General features: G+C 35.2%; 1 protein-coding gene across 2 annotated transcripts in view; it reads left to right on the top strand.

Annotated features, from left to right (window-relative positions):
* The window catches only part of LOC125050953 (LIM domain transcription factor LMO4), a 145881-nt gene that overhangs the window by 84054 nt on the left and 43237 nt on the right, over nucleotides 1–18590 (top strand). For both annotated transcript variants that reach the window (XM_047651052.1, XM_047651051.1), the window contains exon 2: nucleotides 8590–8948. In XM_047651052.1, coding sequence (XP_047507008.1) covers nucleotides 8659–8948 — 290 coding nt within the window. In that variant the 5' untranslated portion in view covers nucleotides 8590–8658. The remainder of the gene's footprint in view (nucleotides 1–8589; nucleotides 8949–18590) is intronic.

The raw sequence follows: 18590 nt of genomic DNA, 5'->3' as shown, positions 1-18590 counted from the left end.
TTAGGAATTAAAGAATAACTCTAATAAATTAAACCTAACCTTGACGAAAATGTAAAACCATTGGTCGTTATAAAAAAACATCTTCTAACAAATTAAATTACCGCCCATACAAATTTTAAATGACACTTATATTACTTTTAATGACTTCGCTGTCGTGACTACACCAAAACGATAATGACTACGGTAAGACCAGACATTAACAACACCAATTGAGTCATTTGTTAAATCTCAAAGAACGCCGATGTCAGCTAATTAGTAGTATTATTTGATTGAAATTAGCTACATTTATTATAATTGAACCTTTTATATTCTCAATAGCCGCGGGCAATTCGATCTCAAAGCCGTGTAATTAATCGTTCTTTATTAATAAATTGTATCCCATAAATTACAATATAAAAGATATGAGAAAAATTGCCAGCGTTTAATTTATTTCTGGTATGAATTAAGGTACAATTAAAATGAGATTTTGATTTGTGTTTTATGAATGAGGTATTTGAGATTAGGATAATCGTTGCTGTTAAAAGCTAAAAGACATTTGAAATGTTTCTTAGTCTTTCATGTGTAGTCTCTTATAGCATTTATAAGAAACTTAAAAAAAATCGTAATATTATTATTATTTTTATTATATTCTTAGTAACAGAATGTATCAAATCAATATAGCGTGAGCGTTTAGTTCACACGTAAATTACTTAACAACATACAGCTTCTATATAATTTTATTTCATGCATTGGTAAACAATATTTTAATTCTCACATACCAAACGTTCGATATAAAAATATATGACAAAACCAAATCAAGAATATTCTTAATTTCTTAAACTCACTTAATAAAAGAATGAAATTGAATTCCAAATTTGAATTGTCTCAGATTTCAAAGCCCCAATCCAGTTATAATATTAAATGTCGCGGTTGACATCGCGCGCGCAGTAACGGTGGAACATGATTTACAGCGCAAAAACCGTAATTTTGCGAATTCGTCTGTGATTTGACTATATATAATTGTATAATTCAAAGTGTTGATGATATTAGAGAATACAATTTTCCACGTCCAATTGTTTTTAGATTATTTTATTTTGTTACTTGAGCTTAATGTTAAAAACTAGAGAAGTTTAGAAAGCGTTCGACGCCCGACGGCCTCCCACCTGGTACAGGTTGAAGGAAAGTGGTGAATGCAGAGCACGGCGAAGTGGTCATAATAGAAATTTAAGAGAGAGAACTATGTCCAGCAGTGAACGTTTACAGGCTGGAACGAACGAATGTTTCTGCTTCCGTTTAGTTCGCTTCTAAATTTTTTCATACTCTTCTGTTAGTATTAGTTCATTGTTGAAACAAGCGTTTATATGATAATGGTTATAAGATTGTGCTAAGTGCATTGACTGTCTGAACAACAGATGCACTGTTATCAGTCACGAACAAACAAGATTGTTATATGATAAAGCTCGATTTCATTTCGAATATTTGATATACATTTTAATAACTATCTATAATTTAACATGAAAAAATACGATACCTGATGTGCCTTTAAAATATCATATCGATATCAGAAATGCTTATAATTGCATATCATTAATAACAGAAAAACAAACTAAAATATATTATTAAAAGGAGTCCCTTTAGGCAAGGTTCCGAATATACTGGCAGTGTTCCCCCTTTGAATAGCTAGACTTAATCTTTGTCCGAGGTAGCTGCCAGCTCTTCGGTGTCCTGTGATGTAGACTTACCTTTTTGCTATTTCCTTAAAAAGCAAAAAATTATAATAATTAAACTTTTAAAATACATATATATATATATATATATATATATATATATATATACTAAAAACACGAATTTCTTACATTATTCAACGAACTTGACGTTCATGGGATCTTAAACATTGGACAGCGAGAGACATCTCTCTCGAACGCGTTTCGTATTAAATAAGAAATAATTAATGCAACATATTAAAAATTTACTTGAACACGTTTAACCTGCGAAACCTTTTTGGTTTTTGTTTGAGACAAAAAAAAAATCAACTATACCAAGTTAAATTAAAACAGAATGCTGTGAAAGCGCAGTTTTGGCTCTCTTTCTTATACGTGCGACTCTCTTTCTTACCCAGCTGTAAACCAATGTCTGTGTACGCACTTAACACTTACACGGTAAAGGAAAACATCGTCAGAAAGCCTTAGACCCAAAAAGTCGACGGTGTGTGTTGGGCACTAAAGACTACTCACCTACTTGCCTATTAGAAAACACAAATGATACCGAAATCTGAGTCCCAGAACTTATTGTCCCCCTTTAAATTGTATGATTTAATATACTTTAAAGCTAACCTACTAATATAATATTTAGGCCAATATTGCAACTAACGCAATAATAACCATATGGACTTATGATTGCTTAAATCTATATATATAAAAATGAAACCCGTTTTCCATTGTCACGACACAATATGAAAACGGCTTGACCGATTTGTCTGATTCTTTTTTTATAATTTTCCTTGAAGTACGAGGATGGTTCTTACGGAGAGAAAAATTTAAAAAATTGAGTGAAAAAGTCTAAAGACAACACTTTTCTATATTCCCATACAAAATATTCGTAATAATATTTAAAGGCAATTTGAACTTTAATACCATATCATAAAGTTCAAGTGTTAGAGGAGGGGTTCCGGGAAGGTAAATTTTTATTTTTTGACATAATGTATTTGTTGTATTATCAACTTTCTTTTTTTTATCTTACTAGCTAGACCTGTGGCCCGAATGGCAGAATAAGTATTTAAAAAAAATAAAGACTGTTAGGCGGTACGATGTTCGCCAGGCCAGCTAGTAAATAAATAATAATTATTATTAAAAGGTTGTAGTGCCACTGTTTTTCTCTTAAATGATTATACACGAATTCGTGTTTGACTACGTTTGCTGAAAAGCACTCGAAACGTTAAATGCGGTAAAAAAATTCAATAAACTAGCGTCTATATTAAATTTTTTAAGTATAAAACCAAGACAATATAATAATTTTAGGTGACCAGGGCTGGTATAAGCCTTATCTATGAAACAAAGATAAAATACGCCTCAGCCCTTTGTAAATATGAGTTATTGTTTGCATCTATGATACGAGAATATAATATAAGGTGTTAAAATTATTCTTTGTTTCTAATGTCTCGAATAAGTAAAGATAGTAAAACAGCAAATACATATTTATGGGACATACATTTTATATGCTACTAGTTCGGATATTCAACATATAAAAAATAGACAAGGTAACTAATCCATAGGAGGAACAAATTAAAAAAAAATCTCTTTAGAATGTTCTTGTACGATGTGAGGTGAATTTAGAAGAACACATGTTGTTTTTTGCGAAATGACGTTTATAAACCCTTACAGATTTAATTAAAAATCATCCGTACCAAAATACGCTTTTGAAAAAAGAGACGATGGATCGCGTCGCTTGATTGTGATTAGTCAATACTAGACCAATCACAATCAAGCGACACGTTCTGTCATTTCCTTTTTTACAGTTAAGCCCCTATCTTCTTTCGTAGTGTTCATTCGCTTTAATATAAAGAGACGAATTTATTCATTCTTTAATAAATAACTGATTTAGTTTTAATGAATAGAATGTGAAGCTTGCCAACGCTCGGCCCACTGATAAATTGGTACATAAAGAAAAATAAAATACGAGATTTAATGTGACAAGCACTTATAGGCAAACATAACAGTCACGAAGAGAAAAAAATACATCGATTCATAAAATATAAAAACTAAAGGAAAATTTTATCAGAACGATAAATCTAGATATCGGTGAGCTTTGGCCAAAACGCGTTCCTTTGAAATAAGGGAGAAATGGGAAGCCTAGGGTATATGGGAGTACTACGTGTACCTTGTTTTAGTTTTTTGTACCTTATTTCGTTAAAAATCAACTAGGCAACATTATTCATAATTATCTTAATCAAAAATTATGTCAGTAAATTCTAAAATCAATAAATTTTCTACGATTCTCCAATGACAACATCTCAGTGCTCTAATCTTCGCCTCTTATTTCGAGATGCCATTAGAGACATTAAACAAGATCCTAAGATAATTATATTAAATCGAAATGTACAGTGTTAAATATAAAGTACACATAATCTTTATGTGATTATATTTAAACTATGATAAAAATAGACTAGTACAAATTAATTTAATTTTAAGATTATTGGTCAAGTGTTTCACCAATAATCCGACGTATGTCTTGGAATTACGACGAATTCCAAGGTAAGGAAAAATATTAATTTAAAAAGTCAGCGGTATATTCGAACGGTTCTTAGCTGATTCGAGGTCACGTCCGATGAATAATGCTCGGGACATTAGCGGTCATTATATGCAAATATTTTATATATTTTCTGAATACAAGTTCATTGTATGGTATAAATAAATTGAATAATAATTACATGTACCTGTGTAAAATCAAAGAAATTTGTGCGCCAACTGCCTCAGTTAAACTTCGTTAAAAATGTTAACTGTCGTCGCTTAGTTAGGGTTATAGGGAATTGATTACTTCAAATATAGGTTCTAAGACATCATAAGTTTGTCAAATGGAAGATAATGGCTGCCCAAGACACAGGGAATCCTAGTGTGGGGCATTTTTTCACTTTACTGTATTTTTTTAGTATTACATGCGCTAGTGATAAAGAAGCTATGTTATAAAATACTTTACAATATTATTAGTGTAAGATAAAATTTCTGCCCATTCGCATTCATAATTCTTACACCATCTGTCATAAAAAAATCAGTGGCGCTACAACCTCTTTAGGTCTTGGCGTCAGATTTCTGAATCTGTTTCATGATCATTTTTAAATCTAATCGGCAAGTAGGTGATCATTGGTGCACAGCCGGGGATCGAACCTACGACCTCAGGCATGAGAGTCGCACGCTGAAGTACTAGACCGACACTGCTCTGTCACCACACGTCATACTTCGTCGATTTTTGGGGTCTAAAGGAAACCAAGTTGTCGATGTCCTCACGATTACATTTAGAGCAATTGTTAATTACGCATTTAAGAACATAATTATAGATTCAGTCAAGGATTGAACGCCATTGCTTTAAAAAGTAAACAAACATTGTTCGTCACGTTTATTAATAAAATATATTTTCGCCTCAAAAACATTCCTCCTACGAGGAATTACACACTCGGATCGTACAGAATTATTGAATAACGGACGAGGTCCTCAATGCTAGATATTTTATTCTCGTCAGCGGAGAGTGGGCTCCAATTTGTCCGCAGTTTTTAATTAGTATGTGAGAGAAAACGAATTGTTATGCTTGTAGAGCGGTTGTTTGTGAGTACGGGTACTCAATTGTTGAATAGCCTGTAACTTAATGGAATAGTTTTTTGAATCGTAGAATTATGGAAACTACGTAGCAGAATATTTTTATTGAATTGTAATTGGATAGGCCAATTTGAAGTTTAGGTAAAAACTTTTCTATACAAAAATAGTGCTTTATGTAATTTGGCTTAGAAATCACGTGACACGTTTTACACTTGCCGTGTTCTTGTCATTTTCACACGCTATTTCCTCCGTATACCTTACTGGATTGTGGCAAAGATGGTTTACCTTTGGTCCAACTTTGGGGACTCTCGCTGACTCAGTGCTGAAAAGCACTTCAAACGTCGAGCTATATAAATATTGAGACTAGAGAGATTATACAGGACACCGTGAGCCATTTTTGCCAAAACCCTCCATCTTTTAGTCGATACCAACTCCGGGGTAATAAATACAGATAAGGCAACTTTCTCTACAGCTGTGATACTTTTTGACATCCAACATCTTTTGTCTTCAGTCACCGTGACCACGCACGCTGTAAAGCACGCGAAACGTCGGATAAATTTAAAATTATGTTAAATAGTTGTAAATTTATAATAATACATAACTTCAATCCGGTTAAACAGTTTTTTCTTTATATATAAATATTTCCATAAATTCTTGCCGTGTTCTTATCCGTTAAAGAAAAGAAGATTTTTAAATGTCTTAACCAACTTTCCGTACTGATATTTCTCTGTATAACAGACGTCCCCGTGACCTGTTGGATTAGGGGTCACAAGCGACCCCATAGCCCGCGATGAGACGCGTCTTCCGCCCCAGGCTCTAATTAGCCTCACATTCTCATTCCGTTTTCGAGTTTAATTTCGCAGGCGGTTTCGCCTTAATTATATTATTCGTTCGCTGTTGTACTTAACTGAAGGAAAAACTACTGTCCGATTACGAGGATATACTTTTATTCACGAAATCTACACTACTTTTTGTGGCTTAATAACAAAAACTGCCTATTAAATTATTAATCCGGGGGTGCTCTATGAAAATAGATAAATATATATATTTCAATTGCATAAAACGTAGGTAATAATATTTTTTATGCAACCTAAGTGCTTGTCTTCCTGATTTAATTATACCTATATACAGTAATAACTCTTTTATACAGCGATTTTTAAATATTATTTTAGAAAATACGAAATATTTACATACATAAGAAGACCTAAAAAGTTAAATCAGCAAATAATTTTAACCTTAACAGGACCGTAACAAGATGACTTTCAAAACATTTAGGTGCAGTTCACAGTAATTGAAAAAATCACTTAGGAGGGCTGTGAGGAGTGCCTTTGTCCGGTGGCTAATAAGATTTTTAAACGCCAACAAAGTATCCAATCAATGGGGCTTGAATAATGAAAATAGCACCTGCCCAGGTTCCCAGGCCACCCCCAGTCTAAACACGCATAGGAAAATCTACCAAACGATTCACGACTTAAGTAATAACATATAGACATTATTTTTCCTTGCACGTTTTAATGTAATTTGTACTCAATTATATCATTCGAAATTTGAATTTTGATAGATTTTTACCGTAGAAATAGTTTAGTTGTTATGAGAAGTTTTATGGGGTTCGGAACAAACTACGGTAGATCAAAGACAGCAAGAAAGGCCGGCTACGTATCCACTAAAATGGGTACCCATGGGCCCTTTATGGGCATACATATGGATTTTTGTCTTTGTTATCGTTCCTTTACAATAATCGATAATAAACATGTCACTCACAACCAACTAATCTGCTGTACTAAATTTTATTGAAATAAACTCAGTATAAACAATGATTAAGTTATAGCGACCTCTTGCCTTTCAATTCTAGAAATGTTCAAATCACAATCTCCAAGACACTTGTAACCGAACATGTGTTCACAAAATTAACGAAACAGACATAAATCTGGTGTTTTCAGGGTTGTCACACATTTTTCTTGAAAATATGATATGTAACAAATTTGTAGAATTCCTCAATATATGTAGAATCATAATTTTAAGAACATGTTCGTTACTGTTTAACCAGAGAGTTGAGACTGAGCAGAGCTGTAAACGGATAGAATTTAACACTACTAAATTGCCAATCGAATTTTATCACGGCTATCCGATATAGATGCGTGCCATATTTGAATTGAACTCGTTACTTCCAACATTCCTTTGAACATGCATTGGGATGAGTTGACGGGTTAACAAGTAGCAAGTGGCAACCCTGTGCGTATCCCGGGTGCGATTTAACGAAGTACGATAGGCGCACGCGACGCCTGCTCATTAGTACGCACGCAACTCGACCGTGCTGTACACGCCATCAATACCAGGCCCTTATAACCTTCATTAGACATACCCGACAACCAGTAATGACTTGCACCTCGCAACAGACATGTCTAGATCGCTCACGAACGCCTCGCCTTATTATTCCGCACACGTCAAACATAATCCACCTACAAGCTTATTACGACGGACAGAAATTAACCAAATTAGATTCAAAGCAAATCGCTTCAAAAGAAAGGGCTACTGAAATAATTGTCTACTTTACTCTCGGAGAAATAGAATTACAATCTAAATTAATTACGCTTTTAAAGCGTCCGTTATTCTTAATTAGTTTCTGCACCGCAGCGGAAGCTCCGCGCCCGCCTCGCGTTCTCTTAATGAAGGGTAGTTTCAAATCAGTGCGTTTGATCAACTCTGTGCAGTCTTAATTACGGCACCCGTTCTGCGCGGGACAATCCTGTTATTTATGACTACATAAGCTTGATTATTCTTTAATGAATACTTGTTTTAAAACGTTTAATTAAGTTTTATGGCGACGGGATGGCTCAGACGTCCCGCCGCTACGCCGGCCGCTGGCTAATTGGTTAGGGTTGACACCGCCCGAACCCCGCAAAGGACCGAACCCCGCTACGGTTCTAATTGTACGAAATTGTTAATTGGAAAATTTTATAAACGCGCCCGTCCGCGGACCATGGACGATGCCGCCCGGAAGGTCAAACAGAAATTAATTTTCGCCTGAAACGCTTCCAAAATAAAAAATATAATTAACTGAAATACATTTCTGTATTCACCCCTGCATTCGGACAATGTTATTTAAAATTTATTTATTTATGGTCAAAAATCTTTTTTAACACTTATGAATTACAGATTATCACTTTATCATAATAAGTTAATATATTGTGCCTATTACACAAGTTATCTCAATACGTAATCTGGTAAATTTATTTTTTAAGAATATTTAGATACCGATTTCAATTCTCGTGTAAACATCTAACCTATATTTATTTGTGAACAGGGCGTGTAGTTGCGGTGGTACGTGCGAGCGGTCTCCGCTCCAACCGTCAAGCTGGCGAGCGCTCTGAGTATGAACCCGCACTACCACGGGTACGCGGAGCTCAGCTCGCCCCACCCCTCCTCACCGGAGGCGGCCTTCGCCAACGGTCACGACTACCCACACAATAACAATAACCCAGCACTCAAAGAATGCGCCGGATGCGGCGGAAAGATCGTAGAAAGATTCCTCCTCCACGCCCTTGACAGATATTGGCACCATGGCTGTCTGAAATGCACGTGTTGCGGACAGGCACTTGCGGATATGGGCAGATCGTTCTACTTCAAAGGAGGGATGATTTTATGTAAAAGCGACTATACAAGGTGAGTTTTATGAATGATTTCATTATAGTTAGATTAGTTTAATAAAAGCATAATGCTGTGTAATCATTGATTCAGTGTACAAAAGGGAAAACTTAAGAAAATAATTGGCTTCTCAGTAAAGCTAGTTATCTGATTTCACAGAATAAATTGTTGCAGCACAGATTTAAAATTGCATTTCGCTAGTTTTGTATAACAGTATCTAATATATTTTATGTACTATTTAAAATCATTAAGTAATTGAAGTTATATAAGTTTAATCTTTTTTTTTGAGTAAACATAACCATAACATTTATTACTAACGAAACGCACAAAATAATAATAATAAAAATAAAAAAAACATTATGGAATGAAAAAAAAGGAATAAGGTACACTTTAAGTGTGTAATGTGTGTGTGTGCGTTGTGGTTATAACTGGCCCTGGCTCAGCATTATTCTGCCAGAGACCACAATAGTCAGTTCTCGCCTCAGACGCAAAAAAAGAAAAAGAATGTTGTAATAAAAATAGTAGCAAAAAATAATAGTAAACATTAACAGTGTTAGTAAAGAAGTCTTGGAAGATTTGTGTTTAAAAGTATATAGTTAATAAAAAAATAAGAATAATTGAACATCATTACACATTTCATACTTTGTCTAGGCGATTGAATCTATAAAAGTCTAGTTGTAAAAACCAACGACAATATTATTGCGTGTCTTCTCATTAAAACGCAGATCTAATGAGAACATAAATTTGTTCATATTACGCCATTAAGTTAATAAATTCTGTCCGAAGCCACTTTAAGTGATTAAGGAATTGCGTTCCTTTACCATGTTTGAAAAATGTTCATTAGTGGCAGTCTACTCCGGCATTCGATGTCTGATTCCCATCGATTGTCAATAACTTATGTTTTTAGTTCATCATCTAACGATGACAATAGCGTCTGTCAAACGTTTTGACCGAAAAAAGTATACCGAGAAAGCCGCGGCCGCATTGTTATGAAAATGCTTAGAGCCGTATACCTGGGTGTGTCACAAAAAGTACTTTGGGCCGATCGACGGAATCTCAAACTAAATTGGGAATTAAAAAACCCTAAGGGCTAATTTAGATCGACAAACGAAGTTTTTAGTTTATTTTCTCACTAATTAACTGCTGTTGTACCTCCCGCGACTGCTCTCATTTATAAATCACGTTGCGTTAGTAATTTATAAACAGAAACAAAAGAAATGCCATGTTTTAGTCACTTTTGACTTATACAGCGAAGAAGCATATTTAGATTGATGAGACCTGATATACAAGCGAGCCTTACTGTCAATTAATTAAATTCTCCTAAATTAAATTCAACCTGATTCTATTTACAATGTAAATAAATGTTTTAGTCCTTTTATCCTTTACAAGCATCCCATTTAAAACTTACCATTCTCTTGCAAAAATTGTAGGGAAACATTAATTAAAGAAGTTGTTTTCTGAACGTCAGACTGAAGATATTATGAGTTATAAAGTTTTAGAAGCACTCAACTTATTCTTTTTAAACTGTGTATTTAATAATTGTACGGCTTACATTACGCGCGGTGTTAGTTGGCAAATCGCACGTGGACCGCAGCTGCCTTCAGGCGCCGCCCTGTTAATTAGTGGAACGCAAGGAATCCATCCCAATTAGCTAGTCCAACTATGTCTACCTTATTTCCCTTAAAGTAGCTACTAACGCACAGTGAGATTCCGCCAGTCTAATTTGGATTATTTGAGATGAAAATACAAATTCATTTTACACTGATTTCCCTTGTTTACCGGTGGTTGTGAACCTAACTAGGAGAGAAGAGTGGGCCAACCGCGAGGCTCGTGCGTCGTAGATTCGATAAAGCTCGTCTCTCAGTTGACAGAGACGCGGCCTAACGAGTGGGGGTGAGGGGTGCGGGAGCGAAGGGGGATGAAGAAGTGCGGTTCCGTGCATGTCTCTGCTGATTGACCCGCGTCACTCGGCAAACAACAACTAACGAGTCGACCCCCGCGCCTCCAGGTACGGTGATTCGCTTGAATCGCTCCCGCGGCGACCGCTCGACTTTACGTACACGTCTTCCCTGATTGAGACTCCTTAACGAAATTAACGTTCTCTCACGCAAACAGCCACAACCCCCTTTTGTCCCGATATGATGGATTGCGGCTCCTAAAAGACGTGTTACTGATTACTGTACACACAAAATTACGCGATGTACTAACAGTGTTATAAATAATTTGATGCTGCTTAAAATAAACATTTGTAGATGGATTAACTTTATTCATAGCAATCAGAAAACTCTGCGCTTCGGGACTTTAAATATTCAACGATATGATTAGTCTTTAATATCGACATTTCACATTTAAGTTTAGATGTGTGTATCTCAATGGGTTATTAGATAACTAGTGAAAAAGATGAAAATTCGCCTACATCTAAAGATCGAGACGGTGAAGCACGTCCAGGCTCTTGAAGCAGGTTCGTTAAGCTCCGTCAATCAAGGCAATTGCTGCTCAATCGGCAATCAGGCCCGCCGCTAACGAGCCGCCTCTAAAACCAACTTCTTACTCCCTCACACATTCGCATTGTTAACTCTCGCGCTCGCCACATTTGCAACTTATAGTCCAACTTCTTGAATATCATTTCTGATTATAATAACATTGAAGTCTCTCAAATTTTGTTGTATCGTATTTGGGTTCGTGCAAGTATTACGATTAGATTTACTGCAATTTATCCCCCCCCCCCCCCCCCCCCCCCCCTCTTGTCAGAAAAAGTAAGCTCAGCTCTCAAAAATAATAGTACATAAACGTATTATGTTTTGTAGGAATCTTCGAAAATGCATGAATTTCGTTTTCAAGCATAGAAAAGTAAATAATTACTGTTGACGTAATCACCAAATAAGAATATCAAAGAACCCCCCCCCCCTATAGTGCTTACGTAATACTTGAACGGCCCTTTGTATAGGATTCCCGAATCCTCGGGATAAAATAACATATTTATTATGGATGGCCATAAAAATCCTTAAAAGAATGCTATCGACTCAATTATCGCCATAAATATATCAAATGTGACATTCACGAGCCAATCAGGGAGGTCTTATCATCAGATAATCCGCATACAGGCTATTAAATGCGCTATCAATCATTAATAAATAATTACATCACTGATATTATCGTGCTAAATATTTATTACATTTTATTAAGCTCTTGTCCGAGCTTCCAATTTTGGTCGCTCGTTAACGCAAAAGACGCACGGTTTAATTGCAACCGCCCGCCTCTAATGAGGCACTATGTCCCAGAACGTTTCTCTTGTGCAAATTGACATTGTACGTAAATTGATGTCGACAAACTCTCATCAAGATGCCAAAGGTTTATATTTTGCGGACAATTTATATTTTACTAAAAATTTATAGTTATATGATAATTTTATTTCAATTTTTATCTCAAAACCGCGTCTTCAGTTCATATAGAAAACTTTTTAACGTTTTCTACCAATCTCTCCTCATACAAATGCATCTATAAATTGAACTTTTTAGTTTTAAAAACTAGTCTCTCGGGATATATGTTAGTAATCTGCAGATGTCATTACTTTGATTTCATTGTAAGTCGAAAAGATAATTTTGTATATATCATGTATCTATATTACTATGTCCATTTAACCAACTACAGTGTGCAACTCAACCAGACAAAGTCACGTTTGATATCAGTATCCACAAAATCCATGTGCAAGTTTTGATAAAGTTTCTTGTGTTCGGTTTATTGAAGTAAAAGGCGTGTGCCGGACTAACGAAGATTGGATTACGCCGACATGACCCCAATTAATTTCGTTTGTCTCTTTGTACCGTCACAAAGACTAAACATGGACGTTAGTCCACGATCTGTGTGTGTAATTTGATTATCGATGACCACTTGTAAAGGCTGTCTATTTCGTCTTTGATCAAAGTTATACGCGGTGATATAATAACAGCTCTGGTTTAGATTTGCAACGTTGTGTTGCAACAGTAATTTGTTGCTGTTCAAAACCAAGGTTTTTCTTAAACAATTGATATATTAATTAATATAATAATAATAATTTCGGTATATATAACAAATATCATAATTATGTTGAGACATTTTTTTTACAGAATAATATAATAGACTCATAATATGTTACATTAGAAAACCGCTGTGGTTTGTATAATTGTGAATTCGTTTTCTATATTCTTTACCTACATAGTAACCAAAGTCACCAGTGCGCTACAACCTCTTTAGGTCAGTCAGATTTTTGTACCAGTTTCATGATCATTTGTCAATCTAATAGACGTGATTAGCCCCCTGTGCCTGACGCCGTTGACTTTTGGGTCTAAGGCAAGTCGGTTTCCTCACATTGTTTTCCTTCGCTGTTCGAGCGAATCTAAAGTGCGCACATAGACAGAAAGTCCATTGGTGCACAGTCGAATCGAACCTACAACCTCAGAGATTAGAGTCGTACGATAAAGCCTCTAAGCCAACACTGCTCGTACATAGTAATAATAATAATAATTTTAAATCGATAAATAGGAAACTAAAACAAAATTTAATAATTAGGTCAAATGTAAATACTGTATAAATCTGTGTTTGAAAAAATTAATATTCAATAAGATATGTAAATTTTGTAAATATATAAAAGTATGAGGAATCATAAAATGGTATTAATACTCTTTTTACTAAGTCTTAAAATACAGGTTAATTAAAAAAATAATTAAGCCTATCGTGTACTGGCGTTAATTAAGTTTTCCTTTGACCTAAGCTAGCTCGTTGACCTCGCAATATCATAATTCATAACTTCCGCCACACAGGAAATATCATTATTTCAATTATCATTTTAAAATATCATTGCAATGTAGCGTTACATTGTATTTCCGTATTGCTATATTTAGTCAACTTATAGATATCTATTTATGTTATTAAAATTAATAATTCCTATATATTGAAAGACGCAATACATCTACAATATATTAAATAGGCTGCAAATATCTACCCGCTTACTTAACGGACTGGCTTCCGAACACAGCTTACGCAGAGTTGGAGATACTCCTGAGATCGAACATAACCTAACACTCATTCACTCACATGCAACCCACACACTAACTCACGTGTGTGGCGCGTCACGTGTGTGCATTACGTTAACATTACTTTTTTGTTAAAACAAAAATGGGAGAAGTTTTTGTAAACAGTTACAAAAAATCAAAATTGTAATTAAAAAACTAAAAAAAAATGTTATGGAATTAACTATTAAGTTTGTTATGGAAAAGCAGGGTAACCTCACACAGTTATTTTTTACTTAAAACGGCGCCCAAATCTTAACATTTCCATTGTTATAATGAACAAACACTTTTTTTTATTGTATTTTAAACAAGACCGATTATTGACTCATTTATATGAATTTACGCGGCGATAAGGTTACTTCATAATGATTCCTCCTAGTGTATAAGATGCACCTTCGTTTTCATGACTTTAGCCTCAAAGCCTTAAAGGTTTCTTTCACCAATAATCTTTCCATAACAAAATGATAATAGAATCCTAAAAACACGCATAAGTAAAAAAAATACAAACGTGGTAAGGTCTTTCTTTTAAATGGCATATATACATTTCCTTAGTTATTCTGTAAAATGTGTATCGTTATCGAATAATGTCTAAAGGCGACGCGCATTTGTCAGTGATAATTTAACAGCCAGTCTGCAAGTGACATCAAACGGCTGCCATGCACTCCAATAAAACAATACATGAATTTGCCTAGTAATGATTTATTCAGTTATCAGACAGTTATGCGAATTAATAGCTAAATCATTTGTAACTAACATTTCTCTATCTTTCTATCTTTATTACACCCACGCTTTTTCCCGAAGAGGCAGAGACCATGGACCTCTACTTACTACGGTCCTGACTCGTTCTCTCTGGTATCTCCTCTCCCTGCACTTTTATGTTCGAGTTGTCTGTATTTATTTATTTGAGAAACATATACATCTTTATACAATAAAACAGTTAAAAATAAACACCCAATGTTAAAATAAAATTTGGGGATGAGAAGATTTGTACATAGTTTTTAAAATTCCGTTTCAATGTTATCGAATGTATGAGGGCACAAATAAATGTAAAGCCATAAATACGCAGCTTTCATCTCCTTTCAAATTGAACACTTATTTTCTTATAAAGTATCAATTATGTAAGATCTAATTCTCCCATTTAAATTATTAAGAGGCACATCAAAGAGTGTTTATAAAAGCGAAAGTCTTAACACATATGTAGTCAATAGAACGACGAGAGAGACATGTATTTCCTCGTTGACGAACTCGTGTCTTTGGAGGTAGGAGGCACCCATGTCGCTTGTACTCAAGGCTTTGTTACATAAATTGACTTCGGCTTCTTAATTGAAATCTTGTCTTCAAACATTCGACGACATAATACCAGAGATTTTTATCCCATACATTAACTCTTTATTAATTAAAAAGCTTCATTGCACACAATGTCAGTTTTAATACGTCACTAAACGTGATAATAGATTATTAAGTTTTCCAATTAATTAATATCGTAGACGAGAGGATCCTATGCACGCAGAGAATGGGGCAGTGGGAGGGGTATGTGTGCAGGGGAGGGGGTGGAGTGATGTTAATTAATAACGTCTGTCTCACGAGCGCTAACGACGCCGTCACGACTACATTATTTAGCCACCTGATTAGTTCGCAGGAGGCACCTAGCCCGCAACTCTAATTAGTGAGCGGCTCGCACAGGACTCAGTTAAATTTGATTTGCCTGCACTATCTCTAATTGGAACTCGTTTGTAATTAATGATACACCATTGATGCGGTCGATCAACGCTACGCTTCAATATTTACATTTAAGTTGCGAGTTACGATTCATCAAATATTCGCGATACACCGTTTTCACGTGCAGATGCATCTGTCAACAGAATCGAAATTTTTCTATTCTATTATTAAAGCGTTTAATTTAGGGCAACAGTTTTACACACAAAACGATCAAAACGCAATTTCCCCGTGCCGACCGAATAGGATAGGAAACCTTTTCGAAATTGATATGGGTGGAGCACGGCGCATTGCTGCGTCGCGCCTATGCAGCCTCGTAAACGATGCCCGCTCGGTGAAAAACAGGGGATATACACTCTACCAAACGTACAATATAAAACTTTATCGCTTTGTTTTAGAGCTTATATTAGAACAGTTCGGATCGCACCGAGTTCCGATGGGAAGAGACGAATTTGTTAATAAATAAAAGCAGTGCCCGGCGTCCAGCCGTCAAAAAAATTAAAAACAACCAAGCGAAAATTTGGCGCAAGTATGACAGCGGTACTCGTACACAAATCATTGATGGCCATTGACAAAGGAATTTTTAATACAACTAGCCGAGATTCGCCGGAATGCCAGTATCAACTTGTCAGTACAAAATATATGAAAAGAAAAAGTATCGAACTCAACAGACTTAATTCGTTTTTCATATTCTGTTTGTGTTAAAACTGCGCTTTCTTTTCAAAGCACCGTTTTTCCCGCAGTTTCCATGTGTGAATGTGTAACAATTAAACAAGTAGGTTCATTGCTTTCGGCGGATCTTTTGTACCTTTTTGTGTAAATTCATTTTCACTAGACTCGTTTTCACATAATTAAAATTAAAACAAAACGAATTCGTTTTAATGAACAAATGTCGGATACGTAATTAGGCTTTGTTTCAGTGAAATTAAATATTAGGTACTCTTTTGTAAGAATTTAAAGACTTGTAAAGGATTAAATTGTTTTTAAATTTAGATTTCAAAACGAGTTTTTATAAAAGAACAAAAACTTTACAATGACTAATGAGTAATGTATTCTCGCTGTAATATACGTGGGTCCTGAATATATATTTCTAACGTTCAATCCCTACACTATTGCCTTGTATAAAACTTATATGTAAAAATACAACTTCGTATATCTTCATTTGTTGTTTTTAAAGACAACTATATGGTAAGGACATAGACATTCTTACGCGGATAGACGTCCAAAAATGGAGATGGGCTGGACATTTGCTACGCCACCCCATTAACAAATAGAGCAAGCAAGTCACTCTCTAGCAACCAAGAGACGGCAAAAGAGGTAGGGGTGGAGATGGGAAGATGACTTAAAACTGGCAGCGGGACCATTCTGGTTGAGAGTAGCAAGGGACAGGATCCACTGGAAGGAATAATTGGAGGAGGCTTATGCCAAAGGGCACACCGAACTTAGGGATCTCTTGTAACCCTACGTTTAGGAATAAAAGGCTATTATTATTATTATTATATGGTAAGGAACAAAGGGGGAGAAGGAGTAAAGGGCGCCCTAAAAAAAGGTGGATAGAAGATATTAGGAGTTATCACATATATCGTTAGCAGGAAGCGAATGGAGAAAGAAAGCCATGGATAAACAAAGACAACATACAAGAGATATTTGGAAAAAGCTGGAGTATGTAATAATAATATTTTATTATATAATATACTAGCCGTTTCGCGCCCGCTTTGCTGGACGAATTAAAATAAATTGTATGTTTCATTATTTTATTTTTTTTCATATTTTTATTATTCTTCTTTTTAACTTCCCGCTAAGAAAATTGAAATATTTCGAAAATCGAGTTTTTAACAGATGTTGACGTTTAGAGGTTCTAGGAAGCCTCCCCGAATGTTTCCGCGGTGAAGTCCGTATGGATAAATTTTCATAAAAGTAAAACAGCAATAAAAAAGGAAAAATTTCGCATCGAATGGTGGTAGTTTCATGTCGATACGATCAGTGGTTTAGGCGTGATTGAGCCTCAAACGAAGACCATTTTCTTTTTATATATATATAGAAGATTATTATTACATCCCGAATATATATAATTATAACACAATATTAAAAAGCCAGTTTATAAACTTTCGTAGTATCGCGAAGATATTTGATTGAACCCTTCAGTCAGTGACGAGGATCAAATCATGTCAATTAATGTCTCGGTAACTCGCGTCAAGTGGTAACTGTTTCCGATAGCTCTGATCTTAATTAACCTCACGTGTTAACCTTGGCTGACTACGTCGCTCAAGTTTGTATGATGCTGTAATTTTCAGTTATATTTTTTCATATGTATACAAAATTATGATCTATATTTTTTGCAGCTTTTGCTTACTTTTATGACACGCAAAAAAAACATAAAATTTAAGAAGCATAAAATTATCGCGTTGCCTGTTTATATTTAGCATTTCGAAGTTATTCTTTGTAAAATTGTATTATATATATCTATGGCGCTACAACTTTTAGTTCTGGGCCTCAGATTTCTGTATCTGTTCCGTGATCATTAGTAATAGGTGATCAAAAATGTTTTTTGGTCTAGAATATTCCGGTTTCCTCACGATGTCCTCACATATGCGCACATAGACAGAAAGTTCATTGGTGCTCAGCCGGGAATCGAAATTAAGACCCCAGGGATGAGTCGCACAATGAAATTATTAGGCCAACACTGCTCAAAAAGAACGAACACCTGATATTAAGTGATACAGCCGCCCACGCCGATACTCACAATGCTTGAAGGCACGTGCGTTGCCGGACTTTTGTGAAATTGTACGCTCTTCTCTTGAAGGACCCTAAGTCAAATTTGTTCGGAAATACCTCGACGGGCAGCTGGTTTCAAATAGAGGCGAAACTAGCTGAACCAAAACGATATAATTAACTG

This window comes from Pieris napi, chromosome 7 (genome assembly GCF_905475465.1).
Source record: "Pieris napi chromosome 7, ilPieNapi1.2, whole genome shotgun sequence".
NCBI classification, from domain to species: Eukaryota; Metazoa; Arthropoda; class Insecta; order Lepidoptera; family Pieridae; genus Pieris; species Pieris napi.
This window is presented reverse-complemented; position numbering and strand designations above follow the sequence as displayed.